The following is a 25178-nucleotide window of genomic DNA, read 5'->3' on the forward strand; positions in this document are numbered from 1 at the left end:
GAGAAATCTGTCTTCAAATTTCTATTGCCGTACCTCCAGGAGCACGATGACTTCAACCAAGGAACATCCGGATTATGTTGAGGAGCCGCCACACCTCGAAGTCCCACGGGTAACATGGTATAAGCACGCTGGGTTACGGAGCCTTTACATCAGAATGCCAATCTTGATGCTTTGTGCTACCATCAACGGATATGATGGGAGTCTCCTGAATGGCCTTCAGACAATTGAGAACTGGCGGGCTTGTACGTCCTACATTATCCGTCACTGCTTCGTTGAGAAGTTTACTGACTCTTAAATTTCCAGACTTCAACCATCCTTCCGGCTCTACTCTTGGCCTGTTCACTGCTATTGTCAACATCGGTGGCTTCAGTGCACTGTTCTTCTGTCAGTTGGGAATAAAAGTTCAGCGAGATCTTCTCACATGCTAACCTATCCACTGGCGACAGCCCCTTACATTGCGGACTTCTATGGCCGTCGTATCGCGACTGCTATCGGCATCATCATCCTGGTCGTCGGCGTCATTATCCAATGTAGGCACTCAGGCCCCTATTGCTTCTAAATGAATAGGATGGAATCTAATGTCGCTCAGCCGTTCCAAGCGTCAACGAGGGCATGTTTATTGGTGGTCGTTTCCTCGTAGGGTTCGGGTAAGCAGGCATTCATGCCCATAATTGCTAATCTGATCACTGATCACTGGCCGTGTTAGATCCAACATCTCCATCGGAGCCGGTCCGCTGCTGATCATGGAACTGGCTTATCCTCAGCATCGAGGTAGGCTCACTGTGATGTACAACAGCCTCTGGTATGTCGGAAGTATCGTCGCCGCCTGGACCGTCTACGGAACGATCAAGTACACGGGTCAAGTCTCGTGGCGGGTCCCTGTCGCTTTGCAATGCCTTATGCCGGTGCTCCAACTGGTAGGCATATTCACGTTGCCTGAGAGTCCGCGTTGGCTATGCTCAAAGGACCGATCTAATGAGGCCTTTGAGATCTTGGTCAAGGTAAGAAGAGCGCAGGTTCACTACAATTGGTGCATGCTGGAGACTGACGCTTTATATCGCAGTATCACGCCAGTGGAAACCGCGATGACCCCTTCGTCCGGGCCGAGTTCGCCGAGATCCAAGAGACCATCAGGCTTGAGAAGCTGGCGGCGGAGACGGGTTGGATGGTGTTTTTCCAGACACCGGGAAACCGCAAGAGGCTGTTGCTCATTGTGCTCACATCGTTCTTCTCTCAATGTTCAGGTATGAGCACACTCCTTGGAGAACCTGGACTTGGCTGACACAAGACTATGATAGGAAACGGCCTGGTCTCGTACTATCTTCATGACATTCTGAGTTCCGTTGGCATCGACGAGCCCAACTCTCAATCTCTGTTTAATGGCGGTCTCCAAATCTGGTCGTTCCTTGTTGCAATCTGTTTTTCGGTCTATTTCATCGAAAAACTCGGCCGAAGGATTCTCTTCCTTATCGCGGCCGTCGGGATGCTCGTTGTTTTCAGTGTCTGGACTGGGTATGGGCCCCGCAATATCCCGGCATTTACTTAACCTATGCTGACCTTCTCAGATGCTCTGCAGTGTATGCCCAAACAGGAAACAAAGACGCCGGGTCCGCGGTTCTGGCAATGATCTTCCTCTTCTATGGAGTTGCTGGTTTCGCATGGCCTGGCTTGACGGTTGCTTACTGCTCCGAGATTCTCCCCTTCAGCATACGAGCCAAGGGACTGGCAATCTGCCTGGGAGTAACAGCGCTCTCTGGTGTTTTGAACCAATACGTCAACCCCATCGGACTCTCGTCGCTGGCTTGGAAGTTCTATTTTGTCTACATCGTCATCTTGGTCATTGAGGTGGTTTGCATCTGGTTCCTTTTCGTGGAGACTAAGGGACCTACTCTTGAGGAAATTGCCGTCCTGTTCGACGGCAAAGATGCTAAAGTTTCCAAGGAGGCGGGAATGGACGGCGATGCTACGTTTGAGCAAGTGGAGGTCCGTAAGGCTGCGGAAAAGGTCTAGGCGTTGTCCACATAAGGAACAAGTCAGCAACGATGCTGTAGGCTTTGCAGGGTTGAAGCGACTGTACGGATCGATTCCAGAGACGAATATGGGTTGTCGGTTGAACACTGAACAGCGGAGGCATGCCGTGTCGCCTGTCGCTTCAGACCGGCTGGTCAAGCATAGAGAATATGAATCAAATGGACTGGGAGCTTCCCTGATAATCACATGGGTGTGAAGCCGTGCTGTTGTCAGTTGATGTCTTGATGAGGGGACTGGTAGAGTGCATCCATGCTCTGAGGCTTTTCTTCCTCGTCAACCAGCATTCTTGGCCCCAACACCGTCACCACCCTCGTCACAAAATAAAGTAGCGATATGCTTGACAGAATCTAAAATGACGAGAATGAAACTATCTTAGACTAAGGGAATTCGCTAGTCGTGCCCGACCCAGCTGCCGGTCCAGCACTCTCAAAGTTGCACCGGGAGCTAGGAAGAGCCATCCTGGAAGCCAACCTATGCGTGCTACGGTATGCTAGAAATCATGCTGGTAAGTAAGCATGCGTGCCCTGCTAAGAGCTACTGTATGCTAGGAGGCTAGGGCGGCGCGGAAACCCCTAGGATTCGAAACATGCGACACACCCAAAGCCCAACACACCATCAAGTCCGGAGCGTTGCTAAAGATGGATATGGGGACTTCTTGGCCACGTTTTGACGAAGCTTGAGGCTGATCTGAGCGGCCGAGAGTGGTGTGCCGGGCAGGCAGGCCTCCTGGCTTGGCGTTGCCTCCTTATTGTCTTCGTACGTGGACAAGTCACCCATCATCTATGTTACTCCGTCGCAGGCAACACGGACGGGTTTAATACAAGGAGAGTCCTCCATGGCTTGCGGATGAACAGCGCCATCAAGACAAGGTCTCGGGATTTATCTTTTCTTCACTTGGCTGGTTCCCTTGGTTCCAAGCTTTTTCGGCCGCCTACTTCCTACTTGCCTATTCTCTCTTGGCCAACCTACTCTATTCACCTTACTGTTCGAACTTGTTACTATTCCCACCAGAGACACACGAACTATACGATATATCCCTTGGCTTGGCCAGCAAACGCCCTTACCACAGCTGATTATTGACGCCTGAACACATTCGACGGGTGCTCACAGACCGGAACCCCACCGCCAACTCCCGGGGGACACTCGACAACCGAGGTACTTTGTTGGTCACCGGACCACAGCACCACCTTTGTGTACCCATCAAGTCGAAAGTCGAGGGGCCGGCGTCTTCTCTTTTCCCCTCTCTTTGGTCCCAGAGCGCACTATTCCCACCGCGTCCACGCCGGTTTGGCGCACCCGCCTGTGGGCAGTCTGCAAAGGCACAAGCACAAGCACCGGACAACCCAACCACCGCCCCCCCTCCCCCTTGCGATCGCCGCGTGGCGGTCGCCCATTCCAGCCCGTTCGTTGCAGCTCGCTCTAAAAAGGTGAGACTGAGAGTTGCAGTCTTGTGCGTAGAAACCGACTGACTTTGACTCCTGTCGTCCACTCTCTGCCTTTCTCTGCCTGGCACGCCTTGGTAAACTTTGCGCCTGGCCTGCTGCATCCCAACTCGAACGGAACCCCAGATTCAAGGATTCCAGGAGTCTAGAAAGTAACCCTGCATCAGACCAGATCGAATCAGGTCCGTTGGTCACAAGGGTCACGAGGAGGGACACAACAAACGAAGAAGAAAAGAAACGAACCCACGAGCGGGCAGACTACCACATCACAGATCGATCATCAATCACTCATCACCACCTCGACCTCCTCCACTCGCACCCGTCTCTTCCTCCCTCTCTTCCTTCTCTTATTTTACCAATTTTCCCCCCTCCCTCATACCCCGAATCAAAACAATGTCCTACCGCTTCACGGCCACTGAGGCTACTATCGCAGACGTTGGCTAAGACTTGCCTAAAACAACATCTCACTCGAACAATCTCAACTCGCTCACTTACGCCCCCGCTCTCATTCGTTCGAACACACCGCCCGCTGACGCTCACACTCACTTTACACTCTTGTCAACTCAGGTCGCCCAGTCCCTCGCCCCCAACATTCGCCCAGGATTCCCGGCGCGGCTTCCAGACCCGTTTCACATCGGCCTCTCTGTAGCACCCCGGGTTCCAAGCAGTTTCAACCCTCCGTGACGAGGGGATCCCCGGTCGCCCAGCCGACCCGCCGCCAGATCTCTTTCTCACTCTCCTCACTGCTGTACGGCGGGCACATATCCCGTCGACGGTGCACCAAAAGACCATCGACAACACCGTTTGACCATCTCCCGCCCTGGGCTCACTATGGATAATGTTGTCAGCTCATTCGGGAGGGGCATCTCCCGCGCTGCCCGCGGCGTCCGCAAAAAGGTTCAGGGTTCCCAAGATGATCAGCAACCATCTCAGTCATCCGCGGCTTCATCGGCCCCATCCTTAACCGCTTCGTCCACCACCGCCGAGGACACTCCCGTACCCGCTCACGCTCCCGCACCGACCACTGAACCCGATCTTGAAGCTCAACTTCCGGCTCACACGGCCTCTCAATCTCACTACACGGCTCTGCCGCTCACATCACCACTGCCACCTTTCACACCGACTATTAACTCACCGGAGCCGGCCTCACCGTCGCCCCCTCACTCCGCTCATGAGCATCACGCTCATACGCTTCCAACCCTGGCACTGGGCCCATCAGCCCAACCCCCCACTCAAGATGACGCAACCCTCCAGGCTCTCACCGGCGCTCACCCCGCGGAGTCCTCGAATGCCCAGACCTTGACGAACAACATCACAACTCAAACACTCACCGTCCCGGGGCCGCAGTCTCAACCCGTATCGCCACTGTCACCTCCGCCCACCATAGTCCACTCACCTAGCGCACCTTTGTCTTCTCCCATATTTACTCCCTCAGCTATATCCTTCGCGCCTCAGGTCCACCCCAACTCACCAGCGCCCCAACCTCTCAACCTCTCAGCCGCAGCCTCACCAGCTCAGTACCTGCCCTCACCCCTCGAGTCACCTCTACCCCTCGAACTCGAGCAACAACTGTCCTGTAAAGATGGCGGCTCAATACGACCTACCAGCGCCCGAAGCGCCCGGCCTCGCACATCCCGCTCACGCCGAGACTCAGTCATTGAAAAGGTCGCCTCGCTCGATCCACGACGACGCTCTCGTATTCTAGGCCCCAAGACAGGTAACAGTCTTATGGATCTCCCGCCTGAGCTGCATCTTATGATCATCGACTACCTCGAGTTCGGCGAGCTCGAGAATCTGCGCCGCACGTGCCGCTTCTACCGTAACTTTCTCACAAAGGAGACCATTCGCGACCTTTTTGGCGAGCAGTTCCGCCTCGCTCTACTGGCACATTGCTACATCTGCCTAAAGTACGATCCCACACGCGGCAGCTTGCTCTGGGCAGACTATAACCATCCGCGGTATCCTCTTGCTAGTAAATGTGTCGACTGCGCGTATCAGAAGAATGAGCTGGCGGTAGGCAAGAAGGTGGCGCTAGGCAATTACGCGAGTGTATGGATCTGTCGATGGTGCGGGTATCCCGTCGCCACTGCTTCGGCGCCCAACCAGCCCGAGTTCCACAAGGGCTGCTATAATCATTACAACAACGTCCTGCTGGTGTATTTCGTCTTGGGCTGGATTCAGCTGAGTCTCGGTATCGTCGCCGGTGCGCTTTGCTGGAGGTACTTTAGAGACGAGATCCTCGTCTTGGTGCCTTCTATTGTAAGTTCATGGAAATCGCTCTCGTGAGTCTCGAAAATAGTTGTCTAACCTAGACAGGTCGCGTTCGTCTTGCTGTGGTGGTGTCTGGCTCTCCTCGTGGTCAGAGGCGAACACAAGCGCACATATCACTTTTCGTTGATCCTTGAGACAGCGATACTCGGTCTTTGGTGTTTGCCAATCTACGTCCTCGTCAAAGATGTGGAAGACGGCATAGCTGGATTATTTGACAGACGGGTTACAGTGACCCTGGTTTTTATCGTGTTGAACATGTAAGTTCGGTTACTATTTCACTACTTTATAAAGAGCTAACAGGTAAAAGGTTCTTCCGCCTCCTTAATGTTTTGGGCAACATCGTTCTCACACTCGAATGGCGACACTTTGCGCGCAAGAAGCCCCGACTCACGCCCGCAGCCCGATTCTTCAACATGATTCTCGCCGGGCTCGTATACTGGACATACCCTCAAGCCGTGGAACAGGAGTACCCGCCGCAATATCACTTCATCAACACCGGTCGACGACGAGTCAAGAGGATTCTCGCTGAGAGAAACGCACAGCGGCAGCGACAACAGCAGCAGCAAATTATGACGATGATGTATTAAACGCTATCAAGAACGACACAACACATATGGCGCAAAGACGTCAAGCAACGACCCGCAAATCCGGAGTTTGGTAATGAAAGAGGATCCGTCAGAGCGATGACTGTTTTATTGATTGCAAGCGTAATGGATGCGACTGGCGTGGAATTGGGATCACATGGTCTTTTATTTTGGGCAGATTTACCACGGCGAATACCATGGCGTGCAGAGTGTATGATTGCAGGCGATACCTGCTCAAAAGCCTGTTGGGTCTCACAGTACGACATGGCGCTGGTAATGACCATGGCAATCAGTTTTGATGCTTACCAAGTTGAACCTGGAAGATGTTTGAAGGGTTCATGAAGAAATGAGAAGAGGGTTGATTAGAGACTTGAGTAGTAGTAAAATGGAAGAACCCATCTCTACGATATTCTTGCCAATTCATCGCAAATAACCTTCCGTGATGTGGGCCATCAGGTTTCAATCATCAAACCTGAATGAAAACGAACAATAAGCGGCGTTCCCAAACGTGCCTGCATGCTTACCTTACCTGAATGAGTGCCGCCTGCATATGCAGACCGGTACCGGCTCACCTCAGCCTCGAAAAGAAAGCAATTGTGTAAAGCCCAATCTGCAGATGCCTGAGCGTCAAATTCTCACAGCTGAGCTCTTTCGTAAGCTTGCCCTAAACATCTCCTGATGTGACATACCTGGCATTCGATCTATCATGTCGCCCAGTGCAAATATGTCACCACGAGCCATTGTCATTGATAGCGGGTAAGTGCTGCCTGGTCAATGAAGGCGTGGTTCTGGATGAGTGATTGAGGCTCTGATCGTTTACCAGGTCTGGGTTCACCAAGGCTGGGTTCGGCGGCGACCGGCAGCCTCTCAGAGTATTCCGTGACTAAAGACAAAGTCCCCAACTGTAACTGTTCTCAGCCGTCTGACTACAACCTAGCAACTGCAATCCAATATCCTACTAGGACGAAAGAGAACAGGAACACTGATATCTGGATGGTTAGTCGGCATGATATCTCCGCAACCTGTGCAAGTTCCTCGAGGCGCAAGACTTATTGACCATATCACAGACCACTCACAACGTTGGCCATGCCGTTGACCCGAATTATGGAGGCCTCAACCAACCTCTATACCCGATCAGAGCAGGTGGCGTGATTACGAACTGGCAAGACGCAGATAGGATATGGAACTATGCTTTAGCAGAGTTGGGAGCCTCCATACCGCTTTCCCATCATCCAATCATCATGACAGAACCACTCCATCTCTCTCCAAGCCAGCGGTAAGTCCCAGACGTTTTTTCGAGACTGCAAAGAGCCTAAATGTGCACAAACTAGGATGACCATGGTATCCCACGTCTTCGAATATTTCTCCGCGCCGGCGTACTACACGGCCTCGCCGGCTCTGCTGTCAACTTACGCGGCCAACCTACCCATCGCTCTCGTCATCGACTCGGGCTACGCGGGGACTTCTACTCTACCAGTATATGACCACGCGCCTATCCGGAACCACGCCCGTAGACACGACGTTGCGGGACAAGCGATAGACGACTGGTTGCAGGAAGCTCTCACGAATGAAGTCGGTCTAGAGCTTCCGTCAAACGGGGCTTGGGATGACGTTCTGTGGTTGGCCAAGACTGAACGGTGCCGCGTCGCAAAGGACTTTGAGGAGGGTGTCATGCGGTGGAAGAATATGGTGGATGACGGAGGGGAAGAAGAGATCTGGGATCTGCCTGACGGGATGAAAGTCAAGCTTGACACCCCGCTGGGTTTGCGTGCGGGCGAGGTGTCGTTCAACCCTTCCATGTTGGGGCTTGATGTTAATGGGCTGCAGCATGATGCCTTTAATGTTATTATGAAGTGTGCACAGGGTCTTCGTGAAAGTCTGTGTCAAAATATCCTGCTTGTGAGTACTTGTCTCTGTTTTGCTTTCGCTGAGTCGCCGTGTTGCTGACAACGGTATAGGCTGGGGGGAACACCATGTTTCCTGGGTTCGGGGCCAGGTTGAAGTGCGAACTGGAGCGTTTATTCGCAGAGGGTACTACTATCAATGTCATCTCTCCTCGGAATAGGGCGTATTCCGCTTGGGTTGGGGGATCCATGATGAGCGAACTTTCGACGTTTGAAAGGATGTGTGTTGTGAGGGCCGAGTACGAAGAGGTAGGGCACGAGATAGCAAACAAGAAGTTTCTTTGATAGTGCGGTCGTCAGTGAGTAGGACCACGCTCTCCATCATGGATGTATTGACGATTTGAGTAGAAAGTATGATAAGATGAAAGAAGTTATACTCTCTTGAGACAGTGCCTTATTGTAGACTTACATGAACAGCTGGTACCGGCTGCAGGATGAGGACTCACTCCCCAGAGCCGAGAGACGAGAACATGGTGGTGTGGATACCGGATGAGACCCGAGCTCCAGTGTCAGATCTTCCCGGTGTTTTATGGGGCCGGTCATCCGATCGAGTCCAGGCGGGGTCTGAGCTTGAGCCTTGAAGGGAGCACTGAGCTCATGAGGTCAAACGTTGCACGTGAGACTCCAGGCCGGATGAAGCACCAGCCACATCACGTGGGTAAAGCGCCACAGGCTGTCACTAGCCTCGTGCGGGACGCTTTCTCGGTCTGCGTTTTGCGTCGACATCAAAGGCCAACATCAGCAACGATCATATCAAGATGACAACACTCACCTCCACGGCTCGAGACAGGCTGCATTTGGGCTCAGGCTGATCTGAAGGCCACTCATCCTTCTTCTCTGAGCTTTGCTTAACCATCCTGCTGCAGTGCAGCGAGCTTGGCCAAAGCCTGCTGCTGGCATCCGTCGCAGAGCCTCACTTGGAGGTAAGCTCAAGGTATGTGCTTCTTTGCCGCCACGGCGTGTCCTGGATCCCAGGTGATTTGCTCGAGCTGAGCAGGTCCTTCTCCTTACTCTTGTCTCATTTCTGGCTTTCTGACGGTTCTACCATGGCGAGTGCCATGTACTTACGTCTTGGGCGGCAGGCTCTCTTGCCTCGCTCATCAGACTCACAGCCCGCCCGGGCCAAGCAAGCACCTCAAGGTTCCTGGCTCCTTCGATGCGGCTCGGGTAATCTTCGGCAGCCGTATGTAAGCTCTCCAGTCGCGCAACATTCCGGCAATAACATTTTGTCAACAATTTCTGGGCACTCGACGCTAGCGCCATAACACAGCCATCCACAACAGAGCTCCAACCGACGAATAGGAACGGACCATAGCTCACCAGCAAAACTCTGAGCAAGGAGGCAGCGTGGGCCGTGGCAGCACAGAGGTGCAGCGCCGAGCAGAGCAGAGCAGAGCAGCAGAGGTGCGCAGGTGGTCATACCTTTCCATTGGAAGCAGCAGAAGCAGACACGCAAACACAGGCCGCGCCGTGGACTTGCTCAGAAACGAAAAGCACCGCAAAGACAAGCAGCACCAGCACCAGCACGCAGCAGCACCCGGCACACCCATCGACGGTCCCCCCCCCCTCCTCGCACCTCCCACACCACACCGACCGCGATTTTCTTGCTCGCACCGAAGCTCCCTCGCTCCCATTCGCCCCCCTGTCCTCTTCTCCTGCCGTCACCGACGAACAACAACAATCACTGTCAGCCTTCAAACTAAATTTCTGCCATCTCCATCCACCTCCACCAAAGCTTCCCTCGACAACCCCTCCAACTTCAACCCAACACCGAAACAGTCTTGTTCGATAACAGTCCTTTTTTCCAAACCTTGTACTCGACACGCGCATCCCCACTTTGATCGAATCATCGGATCCCAAACTCGACTTTCGAATTTATCAAACCTTTTTTTCGCGCCCTCGCATCAACATCAACAATGGCCGGCGGCAAGGGAAAGTCTGGCGGAAAGACGTCCGGAGGCAAGGCTACGGCCGAAGTCCCCAAGAAGCAGCAGAGCCACTCCGCTCGCGCTGGTCTCCAGGTAAGTTGCGCTATCCTGATGATGCGCCGGTTTTGCACGTCGATTTTTGGGCCCCGATATCGAGCATCGACCGACGACCACCCGATTCCGACGCGTTCGACCGCAACACAAGTAGAAACGCCCTCCAACCATCATCTCGTGTCGCGCAGCATCTTCCACCTGCAACGGTGAATCTGCGCGATCACTTTTCCGCCGTTGAGGCTGCACTGGATGATGGACGGGATGCGGTCGCGTGCACGACCTCGTTGGGCTTGAAAACGATGGCGCAACTCCCGGAACGCTCGCAGCAATGAAAATTTCTCAAGCTAGCGGTAGCATCTTGCTAACACGGACTTTCCAGTTCCCCTGCGGTCGTGTCAAGCGTTTCCTCAAGGCCAACACCCAGAACAAGATGCGCGTCGGTGCCAAGGCTGCCGTCTATGTCACCGCCGTTCTCGAGTACCTTACTGCTGAAGTACTCGAGCTTGCAGGCGTAAGTTCCCATCCCTCCCAGCGCACTCCGTTGACTCATCGGGGTCTCTGCCTAAATCATTTACTGACGCGCACCTTGAAGAACGCTGCCAAGGACCTCAAGGTCAAGCGTATCACTCCCCGCCATCTCCAGCTTGCCATTCGTGGTGACGAGGAACTTGACACCCTGATTCGTGCCACCATCGCCTTTGGTGGTGTTCTGCCACACATCAACCGCGCGCTCCTCCTCAAGGTCGAGCAGAAGAAGAAGGCCAAGGCGCTCGAGGCATAAATCCCGCGTCTTGCACAACAACGATAATAACGTTGATATTCCCGGTTGGCTTTTTTCTCAGGACGGTTATTTGGGAGTGGTTCGGTCTCAAGGGATGCTTTTTTCTGCTTTCCTTACAATACTGGTCAGAAACGACGATGATGCAGGTGTGCCAGAGGTTGAATAATCTTTTCACAACATCTGGAAACAAAGAAAGGAAGAGGCATGCAACGGTTCAGAGTTGCACGCGATTCTGTCCTCGACGTTCATGGGTACGGTGCTGAAAAAAATATGGCGCATGAGCCATAAGCGCCTTGATCTTTATGATTGCAGGGTACTCACTCTGGGTGCCTGCACTCAGAAACCCACGCAGATTCGCCTCGAGTCTGGCACTCACTCACAATGTACAACATTTCGAGGTTCCTGTTTCGGTTCCCAAGAAGGCACGCGCGGATAAGGCACTAGCTGATGGGCTTAGGTAGATGAATAAGACTGTAATGGGGGTACACATTTGATTTCCGTATACTGATGCCGTGCCCTTGTCCTAAGTGATCACGGATTAATGCAGGAAATCCATCTCTATGGTGTTCATGAATCGGGGTATCTATGATGCGGCCTGATTACTTGGTTAATGGGATGCTGAAGCGAACACGTCGTGCAGATGCCGGCTTGATTCGTGTCCCTCGTGCTGGGCACGTTCCCACCTGCCACTGCTCGACGTACTCCCACTTAGAAGGCCACAGCATGAGCCAAGGCGGCGAAGCCATCACCGAATCCTCCAACACGGCCCTCGCCATCATCGTCGCCGAACGCTCCGCCCTCGCCCTGGTTACCGCCCTCGCCGCCCTGAGCTCACCGCGATTCCTCCGCTTCAGTTGCTGCGCCACGAGGTACCCATACTCCGCGTCTTCGGGACGCAGGCTGAGTAAGGCTTTACCTCTCATGTATAGGCGCGAGATGAAGAGCGGGCCGGTTTTGGGGGCGGGTTTGTTGGAGAAGAAGCGGCCGCAGTGGATGCAGCGGTTTGTGCAGGAGATGAGATGTCGTAGGCCGCAGTGGGTGCGCCAGCGCCATCTTGGGAGGGGGTTGGGGCGGAAGGGGACCGGTGGTGTTGATGTTGGTGGTGTTGTTGTTGTTGGTGGTGTTGTTGTTGTTGGTGGTGTTGGCGTTGGCGTTGGCGTTGATGGTTCCGGTGGGGACGAGGGTGATGAGGGTGACGAGGTTGACGAGGGCCCGGACAACGTGGATGACGATGATGGAGATGGAGACGTTGTGGCGATTTGCACAGCGATCTCGTCTGGCTCGGCTGGCGGTGGTGGTAGGGGTGAATCCGGGGGAGTTATCAATGATGGTCCACGATGGCTGGATTCGTTCACTTGGAGATGGTCGGCCATTCTACGGCCCTTGCCCCTTCTCCTCGGGAATGTCTGGCGATGGTCCGACCTCGTTGCTTGTTCAAATTCGGCTATGTGCAAACCGTATAGCAAAATTGATCTAGATTTGGTAGAATGTGAGTGAGTGTATGTGTAGCTCGGTAGGTGGTATCTGGGGCTCTTACGAGTACGAGCGGGGGAATGAGCCACATCGTGAACGATATCTCGTTCGTATGGTAGGAACACAACGGATCTAAACAGCTAACCGTTCCCCGTTTTCATAATCATTTTGACCCTTTTTAAGAACGAGTCTTCAGAATCCGGCTGGTCCTTCCTGCCCGTATCATTTACCCACCATTTGGTCAGGCACATCATAACCCCCGTTTCACAAGACAAAGAATCATGTTTACCGCCCGCTCACCCACCTCCCGAGGTGTCATGAGATGTCGTGAAACAGAACATGAACTGTAGCTTGCTTTGTAAGAAGAGGACTTTGACCTAGAACTCCCCCAACTCATACGGTTTGTAACGAATTCTACCCTCCCTCAGGAACGAGCGGTAGAACTGAACAACCAGACCACAAAAAGCGTTCGAGTCCTGTTCGTAACGTTGAACGCCAGTAGTCAGGTAGCAACGCGTCTTGTGTCGTCCTCACAGTAAGCGCCATCACATGAGACTCGGTATCAAATCAAACGCAGTATATTTGACAAGGCGCAAAATAGCATAGCTGCCTAGTGTGTGCGGCTCTCTCTCGGTACATCATCATCCTCTCTTCATCGAAATTATCTTTGTGCCCCATGACACATTACACGCAAATAGTTTGGCCAGTCCTTGCATCTGCCATCTCATCTCTCTCTCGTGTGTTGTTCTCTGCTGGAAAAAAAATATCGACATTAGATCGTTCACTGATCTCTCGTCCTGTCATCCTGCCTCAGATGCTCGCAAATGCATGTAAATCCAACAAAAATAAGACGAATAAAAAAAACACGGAAAACTCTAGCAGGTCCAAGACCAGGAAATACGACCAATTGGCCCCCAATGCAGCCTCAACGCCAATGTCCCCGTCAAAGTCGTCCCGAAAGATCACCCATGATGGAACAGGAGTGTTCATTCTATGGGCGACTCTCTGCAAGTTGACACAGAGAGCACTTTGCGGGATTGAGGGCCGGGGGGACATGAATACTAAACAACACGAAAAAAAAACCATCAGGAAATGCAGGCGCATAAAGACGCCCAGAATCAAATCAAACTTTTTTTTTTTCGTCGGTGAGCCCAATAAAGAGCTGGCATTGTTTTCTGAAGCCGACAAACTACCAATCTTGGCCGTCAAAAGAGAGTCCGAGGGCAACATCAGTCTTGGGTCGTGTCTTGATCAAAACTTGCCGAACCGTGGTAATTAGGTGGGTATAGTCATGGTCGCCGAAGGGCATGGTCTCGTCATCCAAAAAGAAGCGGCTTTTGTCGAGCATGCTGGTACAGCTATCTAGACATAAAAAGGTCGTAACAGCGTATTCATCGTCAAGGGTGGTTCATATGCTCCCGCGCGCCATGAAAGGAGGTATGGCGGGGAAACAGGAGGGTATAGGGGACCGCCCATGGGCCTTTTTTTGCCATGTCGAAATGGTTGCCCATATCAGGTATTTTCTTGTATCCAAGTTTCTTTTCCGTTCATCCTTCTCTGGTCGTTGAAACAGCCATGAGCCAAGGTTTCCTTGCCGGGCGGGTGCCGTGAATCCAAAATGGGATGCCGCCGCGACGCTGGGAAATCTTCTATCCACCAATTCCGAGACGGCCGAGCGAAAGATCATGACGCTGCCAAAGGCTCGTGTCCAACAAATCATCATTATAAGCAATATGGGTGTGGTTGTGGGGGAGAGTGTCCATCATGAAAAGCAATGGTAGGTATAACACAGGGGGGTTTGTCGATTACCGAGCTGCGGTGAGCTGCGGTGAACTCGTCGAATGTCGTTTGTAGTCTCTATGCGTCGCGAGTCATGAATCGTTTCCTCATTGTAATGGTTGTCGTGGCAGTCTCGGCGAGGTAAATTATGGTTCTTGTCTAGTGGAATCGAGATGCGCCGGCGCTTCCAGCACGGGGTGCGTTGTCGGAAGAGTCTGCCATGGGGTTAGTTTATTGGACTCACTATCCCAGTCTGAGCAGACGAAAGAGAAAACTTACCGCTTCCACGTTGCATGTGGCCGTTGGAGCGGTTGCGACCGCTGAAGCCGGCAGAAGTCTCCCACTCGGGGCCTCTGGGCTGCCTCTCGGGTGCGTTGCGGTTGCCGCTGTTGGCACCAGGGCGCTGGCTTCCAATGGCGCCAGGGGTGCTTCGGGCCTGCGAATGGGCGGCTGACTCGTAGGAACCAAGGTTGAGTCCACCAAGCGAGCTGAGAAGGCTGCTGTCGGTACCAGGAGTGCCGACCGTCCCGGAAGTAGGTGTCAGGTTGGGAGTGGCAAGCGCGGCGGACTGGTTGACACCTCCATTGTAATCGCCGAAGCGGGCCCCCGAGTTGCCAGACTGGGGAATGTTCCCGATGCCGTTCATGGCCGTCAAGTAGCTCGAAGAGGACGCAGACGGGCTAGGGCTGAAGGATCGCAGATCGGCGAAGCTCTTGGCGGCGCGGAGGTTGGCAAGGCCATTTCCATCAGGGCTTCCAGGAAGCTCAAGAGTCGGACCTTGGCGGCCCATGGCATGGGAGTAGTTGGTGCTAGCGCTCCGGGCCTCTCTATCGGCGGCGAAGTCGAAGGTGGCTGCCCTGCTGAGGCCCTTCTTGTGGTAGTCCAAGCCGACAGCGGGAGAGTGGATCTGGGCTGTGGGTGAAGGAAGCTGGCGCTTGACAACGTGAATCTGGCGCGACTCGGCCTCTCCCACAGAGTTATGCTCGAGGCCCATGTGATGGGCGAGGATGTGGATGCGACGGCGCTGCTCGGGGGCGACGGAGTTGGGGAAGATGAGGATTTCACGGTTGGTATCACGCTTGAAAAGAGTAAGCTCGGTGTAGAACTCCAGAGTCTCGGGATCGTTGAGATCAATATCTCCATCTACACACGGTCAGTCAGCAGGTGTTCAAGTCCATCTCGTGGCTTCGTCGCAACGTACCGAGGGGAGCGCGGGGAGGGTTGCTGGAGACGCTGTTCAGGGTCTGGAGGGATGGCTGTTGGTGTAGCATCGGGGCGCGGTGCTGTTCTTCGAGTTGACCACGTCGTTCCCTCTTCTCGCGCTCGATACGCTCTCTCTCGGCCTCTGGCAGCATCTTCTTGTACTCGACCCTCAACTTTCGGCCGTGGACCTCCATTCCGTTCATGGCATCAATTACAATCTTGGTGTCTTCGGGGGACTGGAAGTTGGCAAAAGCCAAGCCACGGAAAACGCCATTGTCGAAGTGGTAGTTGAAGGCGTATGGTTGGGGGAGGTGCATTTCCAACATGACGGCGGCAAGCGTCTCCTTTCGCACGGCAAAGGGAATGTTCTTGATGACAATGGCGGTAGGGATCAGCTGCTCTTCCGTCTGCGAGCTGGGACGCATATCACCCTGTCCGTCATAGCGGAGGCCGTTGGACATTCCACCGTTGAGGCCGGAGCCATATGAGCCGTGCATGCCGAGTCCTTGATCGGTCCAGTTCTAAGGGGCGGTCAGATCACGCCTACGTTATAGAGAGCGAAAGGATGAGGGAAAGGGGGAAGAAAAAACTCACAGTGGGGAGAGCGGCTCGGCGATTGACGCTCCTCTGTCTATTGGCGCCGTTCATGGCACCGTTGACGGTCGCGACACCACCAGCATTGTAGTTCCAGGCCTGGCTGTTGTCCAGCATATATCCACCGGGCATTCCATTCGCAGACATTTGATCCATGGCTCTAGGATTGTAGCCAAGACGGTCGGAAGGAAATAGGGCAGAGGAGCCCAAGCCGTTATCGAAAGGTCGCTGGGCCTGACGAGGGAGGGACAGACCAGATTGGAAGCCGCCCGCATACTGCCTCGAGGAGCTCGGGGAGCGATTCGGGGGGGCTGAGTAGTCGAGATACATGTCGTGTTGTTGCTGGCTCATTGTCTTTTTTTCGTGATATCTTTTTCGAGGTGTAGACCCGTTGACGGCAGGTACTGGATTTGATGACCAGTAACCCGTGTGATGTGCCGACGGGGAGCGGGAGGGAGGAGGAGGAGGAGGAGGAAAAGGCGGGAGGCGGTAATGCGGATGTGTGAGGGAGATGCAGGTTGGGTTGGCAAGGGGGGCAGTTGGTAGATGCAGCAAAAAAAGCCCTCGACAAAACCGACCGACTGACGTGTGTGGACAACGCGAGCGAGGACAGGGACCTGGCGACCTCAGGAAATGGCGGGCGATGCGGAGCAAGCAAACCGTCAGTGTGCCTTTCGCCAAAGCCAAAGTGACAGCAACCTAAGACGCAAAAGCGGCGTCGGGGACGGAGGCGACGGCAGCAACCTTGATTGCGATGTAGCGTACGAAGCGATGCAGTCAGTGTGTGTGTGTGCAAGGTTGCAGTTCACCAAACACGCAGCATGCAACAGAAAAGTCGCAAGGAATTTCTCTCGTGTGTGGATGTGACGGCCGTTCGCTCGTTCGGATCGGTCGTCGTTAATAGTCGTGCAGAGACCCCCTCCGAAAATGGGTCTTTGAAAAAAACAGGTTGGGAGGAGGGAAATGCGAGCAGCCGAGAGAGAGAGAAGAGGAAGAAAAAAAAAAGTCGCACGCTGTGACCAGTACAGAAAAAATGCCGTGGCGGATGTTATGTAGGGGCGTGGGCGTGGGGGAGGAGGGCGAGTGGTCCCAGTCAATGGTAACTTGGTAAAGTACCTCTCTCCGTTCGAAGTACCTAATGGAAGGTATGGCAAAGGTATGTGGCGGGCTCCTTGCGGGATGGGCGCAAGCGGGCTGGTGCTTTTGCTTTTTTGGCTTTTCTTTGGCCGGGATCTTCTTCTTCTTCTTCTTCGTCTTCGTCTTCTGCCTCTCAACTTCTCTATTGTTTTGCTTGGTTCGGCCCTTGGGGCTCGTTCGCTCGTTTCTCCGCCGAAGACGCCAAGGTCACCCAGTTAGGTACCGGATACACACACAGTTCCAGTTGCAGTCGCAGTCGCAGACGCAGACGCGGGTTGCAGACGCTTGACACGCGATCGCTTGGGGATTGGTGTATGTGTGTGTGTGTGTGTTGCGCCTTGATTCAAGGTGAAGTACTTTTGCCCAAGGTAGGGCAAGGCGCAAAGGGGGTGGTGGGTGTGTTTGTATTCCTTGCTTGATGGTGCGCGTACCTCGATTAAGTGCTAAGGTATGCGGGAGAAGGGAGGTAAACAAGCCCAAGTAATAAATTAGGGACGGATAGGAGAGGATAAGATAAAGAGGAGGGATAGCGGACGATGAGGCGACCGACGCTAGGTACTACTTTTTTCGCCTGGTGTTGAGGCTCAAAATAAGGTCAAAGGTCGAAAGAGGAGGACGACGATGAAATGTGAGGGAGTGGGTGAAGGGGAGGTTAAGAGGTTGCGAGGAGATTCGAGCGACGAGGGAAAATTTGATGCTGCTGCAGCATGAAAGGAAAAAAAGAAGAAGAAGCTGAAGTGAGGAGGCTAAAAAGGGGAGCTTCTCTCTTTTTTTTTTCTGGTCCCCTCTCCCCTTCCTTTGGATTTGCAGTTTCTCTCTCTCTCTCCCGTCACAGTTCACTTTCAACCCCCGTTATTGTCGACGATGGGCCCCCAGTGACCGCAGCTGATGAAATGGGCCCCCACCGAACGGACGGGGACTAGCCAGCGGGGATCCAGAGAAGACTTGATGAAAGTTGAGCTCAGGACTCAGACCCCAGCGCTGTGGGAAAAGAAGAAGGGGTGTGGCAACGACCCGAACGGCAGAAGGCAAAAGGAAGACAGGCTTCAGCCCTTGACAAGGGGTCGGGGAGGGACCAGTGGACCACAACGGCAAGGAGAATGACTGACAGGGCAGAAAGAGACAGACGGTGGAGGGAACAATTGGAAAATAAGAGGAACCCATTCTGCGGTCTGTACCACACTATCCCGTACTTTACGGATACCTTTCTTTACCAGTGGAAGAGTCTAGGTTTCCAGGACCAGGAGTCAGGGACCCAGCACCCAAGACCGACAGGGCAGGCCTACGCAGTACACAGTAGGCTCAAGACAAGGATCGGGGCGACGACCCAGGGCGACCGACGATGATGAGGAGAGTCGTGTCTATTCTACAAGTATTGCTTGTGTTTGTGATTGTGTTTGTGCTTGAGCCTTAAGCCTTCCTCTCTCCAAGGTAGAGATAGAGAAAGCCATGTCAACAAAGAATATGCACTCGTTGCGAAGCTGCATCAATAACTTCGGGGCAACATAACTTCTCTCTAGGACAGGCAAGTTTGCTCGAGGTACCTGGCGTTGCTGAACATGAACAGACCTCAGATCTGACACTGACAGCGCCGCTAAAAGCCCGTCCATCTGGCAGCAGGGACTGACATTCCCGAGGTCAGTCTTTTCTTCTTCGCCTTAGTGCCAGCCACTAGAACCTGTCGCTGTAAAGTATCGCGTGGTACGTGAACAAGGTACCTACGGATAGATAGACAGACTGAGAGAGAGAGAGAGAGAGAGAGGGCGGACGAAAGCCTTCACCGTTTCGCTGGACTGGATGCCCCGGTCCCCCTTTGGTTCGGCAAGGTTCCTGTGCCCAAGGTTTTTCTCTGTATCCGTACGCTGTACGATATGGCGAATCTCGGAACCTCCAAACCTCTTCGCCCTCACCTGGGCCCGCTGTATGAGGAATTGGGGGTCCATGACCTCTGGGGTCCAGTCGGCTCGCTCAGAGCAACGTGCGGGAACAAACCCGCTATCGCCCTTCTAACTAGTCAATCAGTCAGCCAGAAGTCTCCGTAACTCACCAACTGACTTACTGTCCGTACTACTCATGTAGGAAAATACTAGTGTCCCGCTCGTCAGGGTCTGTTGTTGATGATGTTTTCATGGCCGGCTCACACTGTAGGCTTGGTTAGCTTTGGTGCAATGGTGTTGGCGGTGTTCCGTCTCAATCTATCCTGTCCTATTCTCTCCGTGTCCATCGTGTCTGGCGGGGAGACCGTCGACCGACCCAGCATTTGCTTCTTGTTGACGGGGCATACGGATACACAGTAGTCCAGAGTACGTTGAAAATTGGTCCCAAGCTCGGCAAGGTTTGGTCATCTCGCAACGTCCGAGGCTCAAGAGCCTTTCTTCCCTTTGATTCTGCTGATGTACCTCTCGGCCTTGTGTCGAGAGAGTGTTGTTGATGCGAGAAGGAGCTGCGTGTTGACACTGGCACTGACTCTGGTACCCACGGCTATGACAATGTCTGACCCTTTGACCCCCCAGCCTCAGGGCCCGATGCGCACATGGCTTGTGCCGTTGTAACTACCCGTTGTTGCCCTGTGCAAGTCACAGGCGCAGGCGGCAGACGGGAAGGAGACGGAGGGCCCAGGCATTACCGCGGAGCTAGGTACCCCTGACAAACTGAGCGCGGCGCGATGCGGTGTGGTGTGCGTGGTGAGGTGGGTATTCCATGGTAATTGTTGTGGTGGGCATACGTAGTATGCGGCGTGCCATGGGGAGAGGAGAGAAAGGACGGCTCGTCTCGTCTTGCTCCGAGTCTCCGACTTCTCGCGTACGTTGACCAGAGGAGTGCTTCTCAGATGGCCGCAAAACGCAGTACATGGAAATGTGTCTTCATATGGCATGGCCGAGCCTACGTACTCTCTGCTAAAAGGAAGTCGTCAATTGGAGCAAAAGGTACACGCAGTACTCCGTACCTGTACGCTAAAGTGCCATGTCAGACCCATGCTTGTACGGAGTACTCGTGCCCATAACCCTGGGTCCTGGGTTGCCAATGAGCAAGGACCTGTCTCCAGAACAGTCAGAACTGTAAGGCAAGGTATGACTCCAGGCTCGGTAGGGGTAAAAGTACCCTGATCGATGAGGCAAGGAACCGTAACTGTACGAGTACCTAGGCCAAGGATCCAGGCACCTCACCTCGATAGATGTACAGCCAATTATCCGTATTCGACAAAGGCTGGGTCCAGCTCTCCAGACTTTCCTCCTTCCTTTTTCTTCCGTCGTCCTCGCGATCACGAGCTGGACGGACAGGTCGTCATCTCTGGAAAGCAGTCGGCGCCGACAGTGTCTGCCGCGATGGATTGTGGCAGCTGGACAAGTCCACAGCGGGACTGAGGATCCTCGACGGACATTGAAGCTTCACGTTTCGCAGGGGCGGTGTCTTTGTAGACTATTTCCTATTCGTACGGATACCTTACTACTGCGTACGTATAGTAGATACCGAATAGCGATGAACTGGGCCTCGATGTAAGATATGGATGAGAAAAGGGGCAAGAGGGAGAAAAGCGGCGCGACCGCCGTTGTCGCCGGTGTCGCTTCAGAAAATGCAATCAGCCTGCGGTGAGTGGCCCATGGCCCGTGGTTTTTATGCTTTGTGTGTATTGCGCGGTGGTGGTGGATAATGAATTGAATAGTCTATGAAGCGACGTTTCCTCTGCAGAAATGTGAAAGGTAAGGGAAATGGTGTCAGAAGGTTGAAGGCCGAATGCCTTGCTAAGGTGTATTCTGCCTGGGAAAGAATACCAGAAAAAGGGAAGGTAGTGTCAAGTTTGGCATTGCCGCATAACTTCCCTATTACCTTAGTATCATGAACTCGAGAATGGGAGGTCACGATTGCGCCATGGCATAGGTACGTAGTAGAGAGTACTCCGTAAGGTACCTTACCTACGGCAGGAGAGAAATGGACGATGCCTCGTATTCTTTCCCCTGCTTTCAGTGTCTATGCCTCAACCTGGAAGGTACACCCAAATGCCCAAGATGCCTTATTGCGTCTGGTTCAAGGTATGTTTCCTTTTCGGAGACGGGGCAGGGAGCAACTGGGAGGTTTGCACTCGAGGAGCACTTGCCTTTTGACTCGCAGGCACGTTGCACGTTGCATCTCGTCGCGCTGTTGGGCCACAGACGGTTTGCGGTCTGTGGTGAGTGAGGTGAGGGCTGCGGCCTGCCCGTGGTCCGTGGTCTGTGGTCTGTGGTCGGACGCGTTTGGGAGGGAGGGGCGGGAAGGTGGCACGGGGACTACGGCTACTGCCAGAGCGGTGGAGGGAAGGAAGGGGCCCGGCCTGTGGGATAAGCCAGATGGGCAGGAACTTGTCACGCTTACCTTAGGTTGTGTAGGAAGGCGCTAGCACAGTGTCAGCTGTAATGGCGGCGTCTATCACTGGCTGCGATGCCAAAAGGAAGGAAGCCCGCCCCGTCGTTCCTGACCTGCCGTTGCCTCACACCGGTCCAATATATATTGAGTGGTCTTTCCGTCACCGTCCCGTGCGTTGCTGGGAAACACGCACAAAATCCACAAATTATCCCTCGACATCTGCATCCACGTTGTGCATCCATGACAAGTACACAGTGCGATACTACAAACCGAACGTGTCAAATAGTAAGGTGCAGTGCACACCCAAGTAGTGTGTTTCTGCATAATCATCTCCAACGGTATGTAGAACGGGCGGGAAGGGTTCTCCAAGGAACGCCGTTGACCACACATTCAAACACAAAACGATGGTTTCTCTTCCAGAACGCGATGCTGTCGTGTCATTGTGAGCATCAGACGAACCCACAGCGGCGTAGTTCGCGTCCAAGGTACGGAGTACCTACCTTACCTACCTTACCTACCTTAGGGTATTCCCTTGACGTGTCATCGAGTAGGTTTCAACACAAAGGTTGATCTGCTTTTGCCTCGAACATAAGGTACCGTATCAACTTGAAAGCTTTTGTTATCTTGTTCCCGACGGGCTTTCAGTGCCCGACTCTGGTGCATCCCGGATGTAGGCAGAGTTTCCTGTTGCCACCACCTAGCAGGGTCAGGAAGATGCGATAAACTGTGGTGAGTGTCGGCACTGAGGTGGGTTTCGACTGGAGGGAGGTTTTGGACCTTGACTGATACACCAACTCAGTGAATATCGAACGCCGTGCGGATAGATGCCTTGTCTTCGGCTTACCCGCACTGTACAGCTGACCAATCACAAGATTTTCATCTGCCAGAGTGGAAAGTCATGATTGTCTGTGCCTGCAGCACCAGAGTTGTGTTGTGCAGGAATGGAGGAGACACGCCGCACGCCGCACGACACTTGCCATACACAGCAATTGTAGCCAATGGCAGCCAATGACAACCGAGGAAATGCCGATGGCACTCAGTCCCGTGTCTCCACAGTCCCGAGTCCACGCCCGCATCTTTCATCAAAGTATTCCAATCCATTTCCACCAGCAGCGAACGAGACATGCAGATCCATACAGAGTACAAAGTACTGTGCACGTACTCCAGGGAGACTGTGCACTTGGACCTTCCCACCTCACCTTCCCTGGCACGCACTTGCTGCGGAAGGACTAAGAAGCACCTACCTTGGCAAGACTTGAGAACCTCAAAGGAATGCATACCACAGTGCCTACCTAAGGTGTCCGTCCGTACCAAGGTAAGTTTCGAGTTCCAAGACCAACGTCGAGATATCTCTTCCAGTACCCAAACTTTGGGCACGCGTCCCTGCGAAATCAGCCAACTACGACCCGACCCAATACCTTAGACCGCCACTTTCTTGCCTATCTGCCTACGTTGGCAGTGTACAACGACTTGGGCTCTATCGACCTCCCGAGACTTCCAGCCAGCCACGGTGTGTATTCGCAATAGCATCAACCTATGAGAGAGTGCCTCCTGAGTCGTGGACAAGGCACTTGCAGCACAACATGCGTGCCGCCCCCATTCCTCCGCATCATATCGAGATACGAAATCACTGCACAACAAGCGCGACAAGGAATACAAGCATAGGAACCTACCGCTGAGACAGCACCGACATGGGCAATTCGCAGCCCCAGGCCTCCCCGGGAAGCATTTCAATCCTCGCAAACCTGGGGCAGTCGCACTCACTCTCACTCAATCAACACCTTCTCCTCGAGTCTCCTCCGTTTCTTTCAGCTCTACGACACCGCGTCTGCAGCGTCAGACACTGCGCGACGTTTTCCCTCAAAGGCATTGGTACCACTGTCCCAGAAGCTCCAATTGTCGACCTCGACCCTCCTCCTTTGTCGCCCCTTGTGAAGGAATCTTGCATCGTCTCGCATTCCTGATGAAGTTATTATAAAGACTTCCTAAATACAAGGACACCGACAGCACAAAGACTCCGCATCTCTCGCGCCGTTCCGTTTCACCAAAAGTAAAGGCCCTTCGGCACACCCGCCATGACGGGTCGATTCTGTGCCTGTCGCATCCATCCATTGACGATCCAGCACCTCGGACATGGGACCCAATTCGCGTGGCACATTGTCCAGGGTCTTTGTCCTCCATCGCCATCCACGGCCGCCTCGCTCCCATGATTTCCCGTCCACCAAAGAGGTATCCGTTTGTACAGACTACGGAGTACGGAGAACGAATACAGGAACGCTACCTTGGCAATTTGCAGCGGACGAGGCCGAGTGGTCCCTAAAACATCCCCCGCAGACCATGTCTCTCCCCGTTTGGTTTCTACGTGTATCATTGCATATCCCGACACCCAAGATTCTCAAAAAGAATCCAAGGTAACGCAAGATCCGGGAGCGTTTTGCGACACCAGGACATGCGTTATACGTTAGCTACATGCAGTTGCCTCGCCAGCTACCTAGGACGAATCCATCACTTTGGCATTCAATGCGCTGAGAGGCTGGCTGCTGCAATGCCACCTCGAAAAGCAAAGCTGAACAGGCAAAGGAAACGACGATACGAATTGTTCGTCCGCGCTCCTGCCCGTGCCACTCGAATCCTCATCGACAATACCTTAGCCCAACACGCCTCGGCTCTCCTCGCACGCGAACCTGGCTCAACTGCCCTGACGTCTTCGGGCCGTCACGCTGGGCCCAGATCTACACGCCTAGTCCTCGCACCCTTCTTCAAGATGCCCCTAGTGATGGTCGACTCCAAGGCACAGAGAGCCGCCTGACGTCGCACCTCTGCAAATCGGTGAGGATCAATTCGAGACGGAGCGAGATCGACAAAAGGACTCAGGCCCGGAAGACGCTTCTTCTGCTCCACTGCTTCCAAAGTTCCGTACCAAGGATGACGGCCGCCAATTCCTTGGTAATAACCTAGGGTTCGTGAACCCCTATTTCAGCCCCTGGCTGTCGTCACGATGCTTGCAACACACAAACCGGTCAACATCGGCCACTTGCAGCCACACACGGGAGGCGGATACTCTATCCCCTATTTCGAATTGGCAAATGGGGCGGGCAAAGTCTAGCGGCCTAATTTCCATCTCCCCGCTTGAATCCAATAGCTCCGGATTCTCTGCAACCTTCTTAGGGTCGGCAGCAGTTCCTATGATAGCAAGCATTTATACAACGACTAGAGGTTGCAAGATATTCATCCTGGGGAGAATCACGATCTCACGATTAAGTCGGGCCTGAGCTTCGGACTATGAAGGAGATGGTAGCATTAGACACTAGGATGCATCGTCGCACAAAATCGCCCACGCGCTCTCACGCGCTGTCACACGGCACTCGCCTTGCATAAAATGTGCCGGACCCTGGCGTTCCACGCTCCGCATCCCCGTTCAACATCCCTGCCGTTCACGAGATGCGAGATGGGGGATGGAGCTTAATCTTACCCACCGACCGGTGCGCTGCGCCGCCACAGCGAATGTCCCCGGAGCGGCCCCGACTCGCCAGTTGGCCTTACAAGATCCTACGGGTCGGATACATGAATGATGATGATGGGCTCAGTCTGCCTTGCTTCTACTCTCGGAAACAACCACATGCGCACATAGTAAACGGTCGAGGCCAGATGTCATA

The 25178-nt window shown here is 53.7% G+C and overlaps 11 protein-coding genes across 11 annotated transcripts; 9 read left to right on the forward strand and 2 right to left on the reverse strand.

Annotated features, from left to right (window-relative positions):
- Positions 1-46: 46 nt before the first annotated feature.
- Positions 47-2010, forward strand: CABS01_05659 (uncharacterized protein; the record flags this gene model as incomplete). Its single annotated transcript, XM_060539027.1, has 8 exons — positions 47-242; positions 304-384; positions 447-530; positions 590-647; positions 707-1001; positions 1064-1244; positions 1299-1512; positions 1566-2010. 8 exons carry the CDS (start codon positions 47-49, stop codon positions 2008-2010), a joined length of 1554 nt encoding a protein of 517 aa, XP_060405289.1.
- Positions 2011-4304: 2294 nt separating this feature from the next.
- Positions 4305-6331, forward strand: CABS01_05660 (F-box domain-containing protein; the record flags this gene model as incomplete). The annotated part of the gene is made up of 3 exons (XM_060539028.1): positions 4305-5732; positions 5790-6001; positions 6052-6331. The coding sequence occupies 3 exons, from the start codon at positions 4305-4307 to the stop codon at positions 6329-6331; spliced, it is 1920 nt and encodes a 639-aa protein (XP_060405290.1).
- A 721-nt stretch (positions 6332-7052) lies between these two features.
- CABS01_05661 (actin) lies at positions 7053-8517 on the forward strand (the record flags this gene model as incomplete). The annotated part of the gene is made up of 6 exons (XM_060539029.1): positions 7053-7084; positions 7152-7207; positions 7266-7324; positions 7396-7604; positions 7660-8227; positions 8287-8517. The coding sequence occupies 6 exons, from the start codon at positions 7053-7055 to the stop codon at positions 8515-8517; spliced, it is 1155 nt and encodes a 384-aa protein (XP_060405291.1).
- A 761-nt stretch (positions 8518-9278) lies between these two features.
- On the forward strand, positions 9279-10024 carry CABS01_05662 (uncharacterized protein; the record flags this gene model as incomplete). The annotated part of the gene is made up of 2 exons (XM_060539030.1): positions 9279-9419; positions 9548-10024. The coding sequence occupies 2 exons, from the start codon at positions 9279-9281 to the stop codon at positions 10022-10024; spliced, it is 618 nt and encodes a 205-aa protein (XP_060405292.1).
- A 124-nt stretch (positions 10025-10148) lies between these two features.
- On the forward strand, positions 10149-10995 carry CABS01_05663 (histone H2A.Z; the record flags this gene model as incomplete). The annotated part of the gene is made up of 3 exons (XM_060539031.1): positions 10149-10253; positions 10594-10725; positions 10807-10995. The coding sequence occupies 3 exons, from the start codon at positions 10149-10151 to the stop codon at positions 10993-10995; spliced, it is 426 nt and encodes a 141-aa protein (XP_060405293.1).
- A 723-nt stretch (positions 10996-11718) lies between these two features.
- On the forward strand, positions 11719-12492 carry CABS01_05664 (uncharacterized protein; the record flags this gene model as incomplete). The annotated part of the gene is made up of 1 exon (XM_060539032.1): positions 11719-12492. The coding sequence occupies one exon, from the start codon at positions 11719-11721 to the stop codon at positions 12490-12492; it is 774 nt and encodes a 257-aa protein (XP_060405294.1).
- A 1384-nt stretch (positions 12493-13876) lies between these two features.
- On the reverse strand, positions 13877-14191 carry CABS01_05665 (uncharacterized protein; the record flags this gene model as incomplete). Its single annotated transcript, XM_060539033.1, has 1 exon — positions 13877-14191. One exon carries the CDS (start codon positions 14189-14191, stop codon positions 13877-13879), a length of 315 nt encoding a protein of 104 aa, XP_060405295.1.
- Positions 14192-14406: 215 nt separating this feature from the next.
- CABS01_05666 (R3H domain-containing protein) lies at positions 14407-16395 on the reverse strand (the record flags this gene model as incomplete). The annotated part of the gene is made up of 4 exons (XM_060539034.1): positions 14407-14462; positions 14527-15390; positions 15449-15971; positions 16045-16395. 4 exons carry the CDS (start codon positions 16393-16395, stop codon positions 14407-14409), a joined length of 1794 nt encoding a protein of 597 aa, XP_060405296.1.
- Positions 16396-20356: 3961 nt separating this feature from the next.
- On the forward strand, positions 20357-20566 carry CABS01_05667 (uncharacterized protein; the record flags this gene model as incomplete). The annotated part of the gene is made up of 1 exon (XM_060539035.1): positions 20357-20566. One exon carries the CDS (start codon positions 20357-20359, stop codon positions 20564-20566), a length of 210 nt encoding a protein of 69 aa, XP_060405297.1.
- A 613-nt stretch (positions 20567-21179) lies between these two features.
- On the forward strand, positions 21180-21904 carry CABS01_05668 (uncharacterized protein; the record flags this gene model as incomplete). Its single annotated transcript, XM_060539036.1, has 3 exons — positions 21180-21212; positions 21546-21812; positions 21869-21904. 3 exons carry the CDS (start codon positions 21180-21182, stop codon positions 21902-21904), a joined length of 336 nt encoding a protein of 111 aa, XP_060405298.1.
- A 616-nt stretch (positions 21905-22520) lies between these two features.
- Positions 22521-22781, forward strand: CABS01_05669 (uncharacterized protein; the record flags this gene model as incomplete). Its single annotated transcript, XM_060539037.1, has 1 exon — positions 22521-22781. The coding sequence occupies one exon, from the start codon at positions 22521-22523 to the stop codon at positions 22779-22781; it is 261 nt and encodes an 86-aa protein (XP_060405299.1).
- Positions 22782-25178: the final 2397 nt, after the last annotated feature.

This window comes from Colletotrichum abscissum (genome assembly GCF_030869225.1).
Source record: "Colletotrichum abscissum strain IMI 504890 chromosome Unknown Scaffold_11.1, whole genome shotgun sequence".
NCBI lineage: Eukaryota > Fungi > Ascomycota > Sordariomycetes > Glomerellales > Glomerellaceae > Colletotrichum > Colletotrichum abscissum.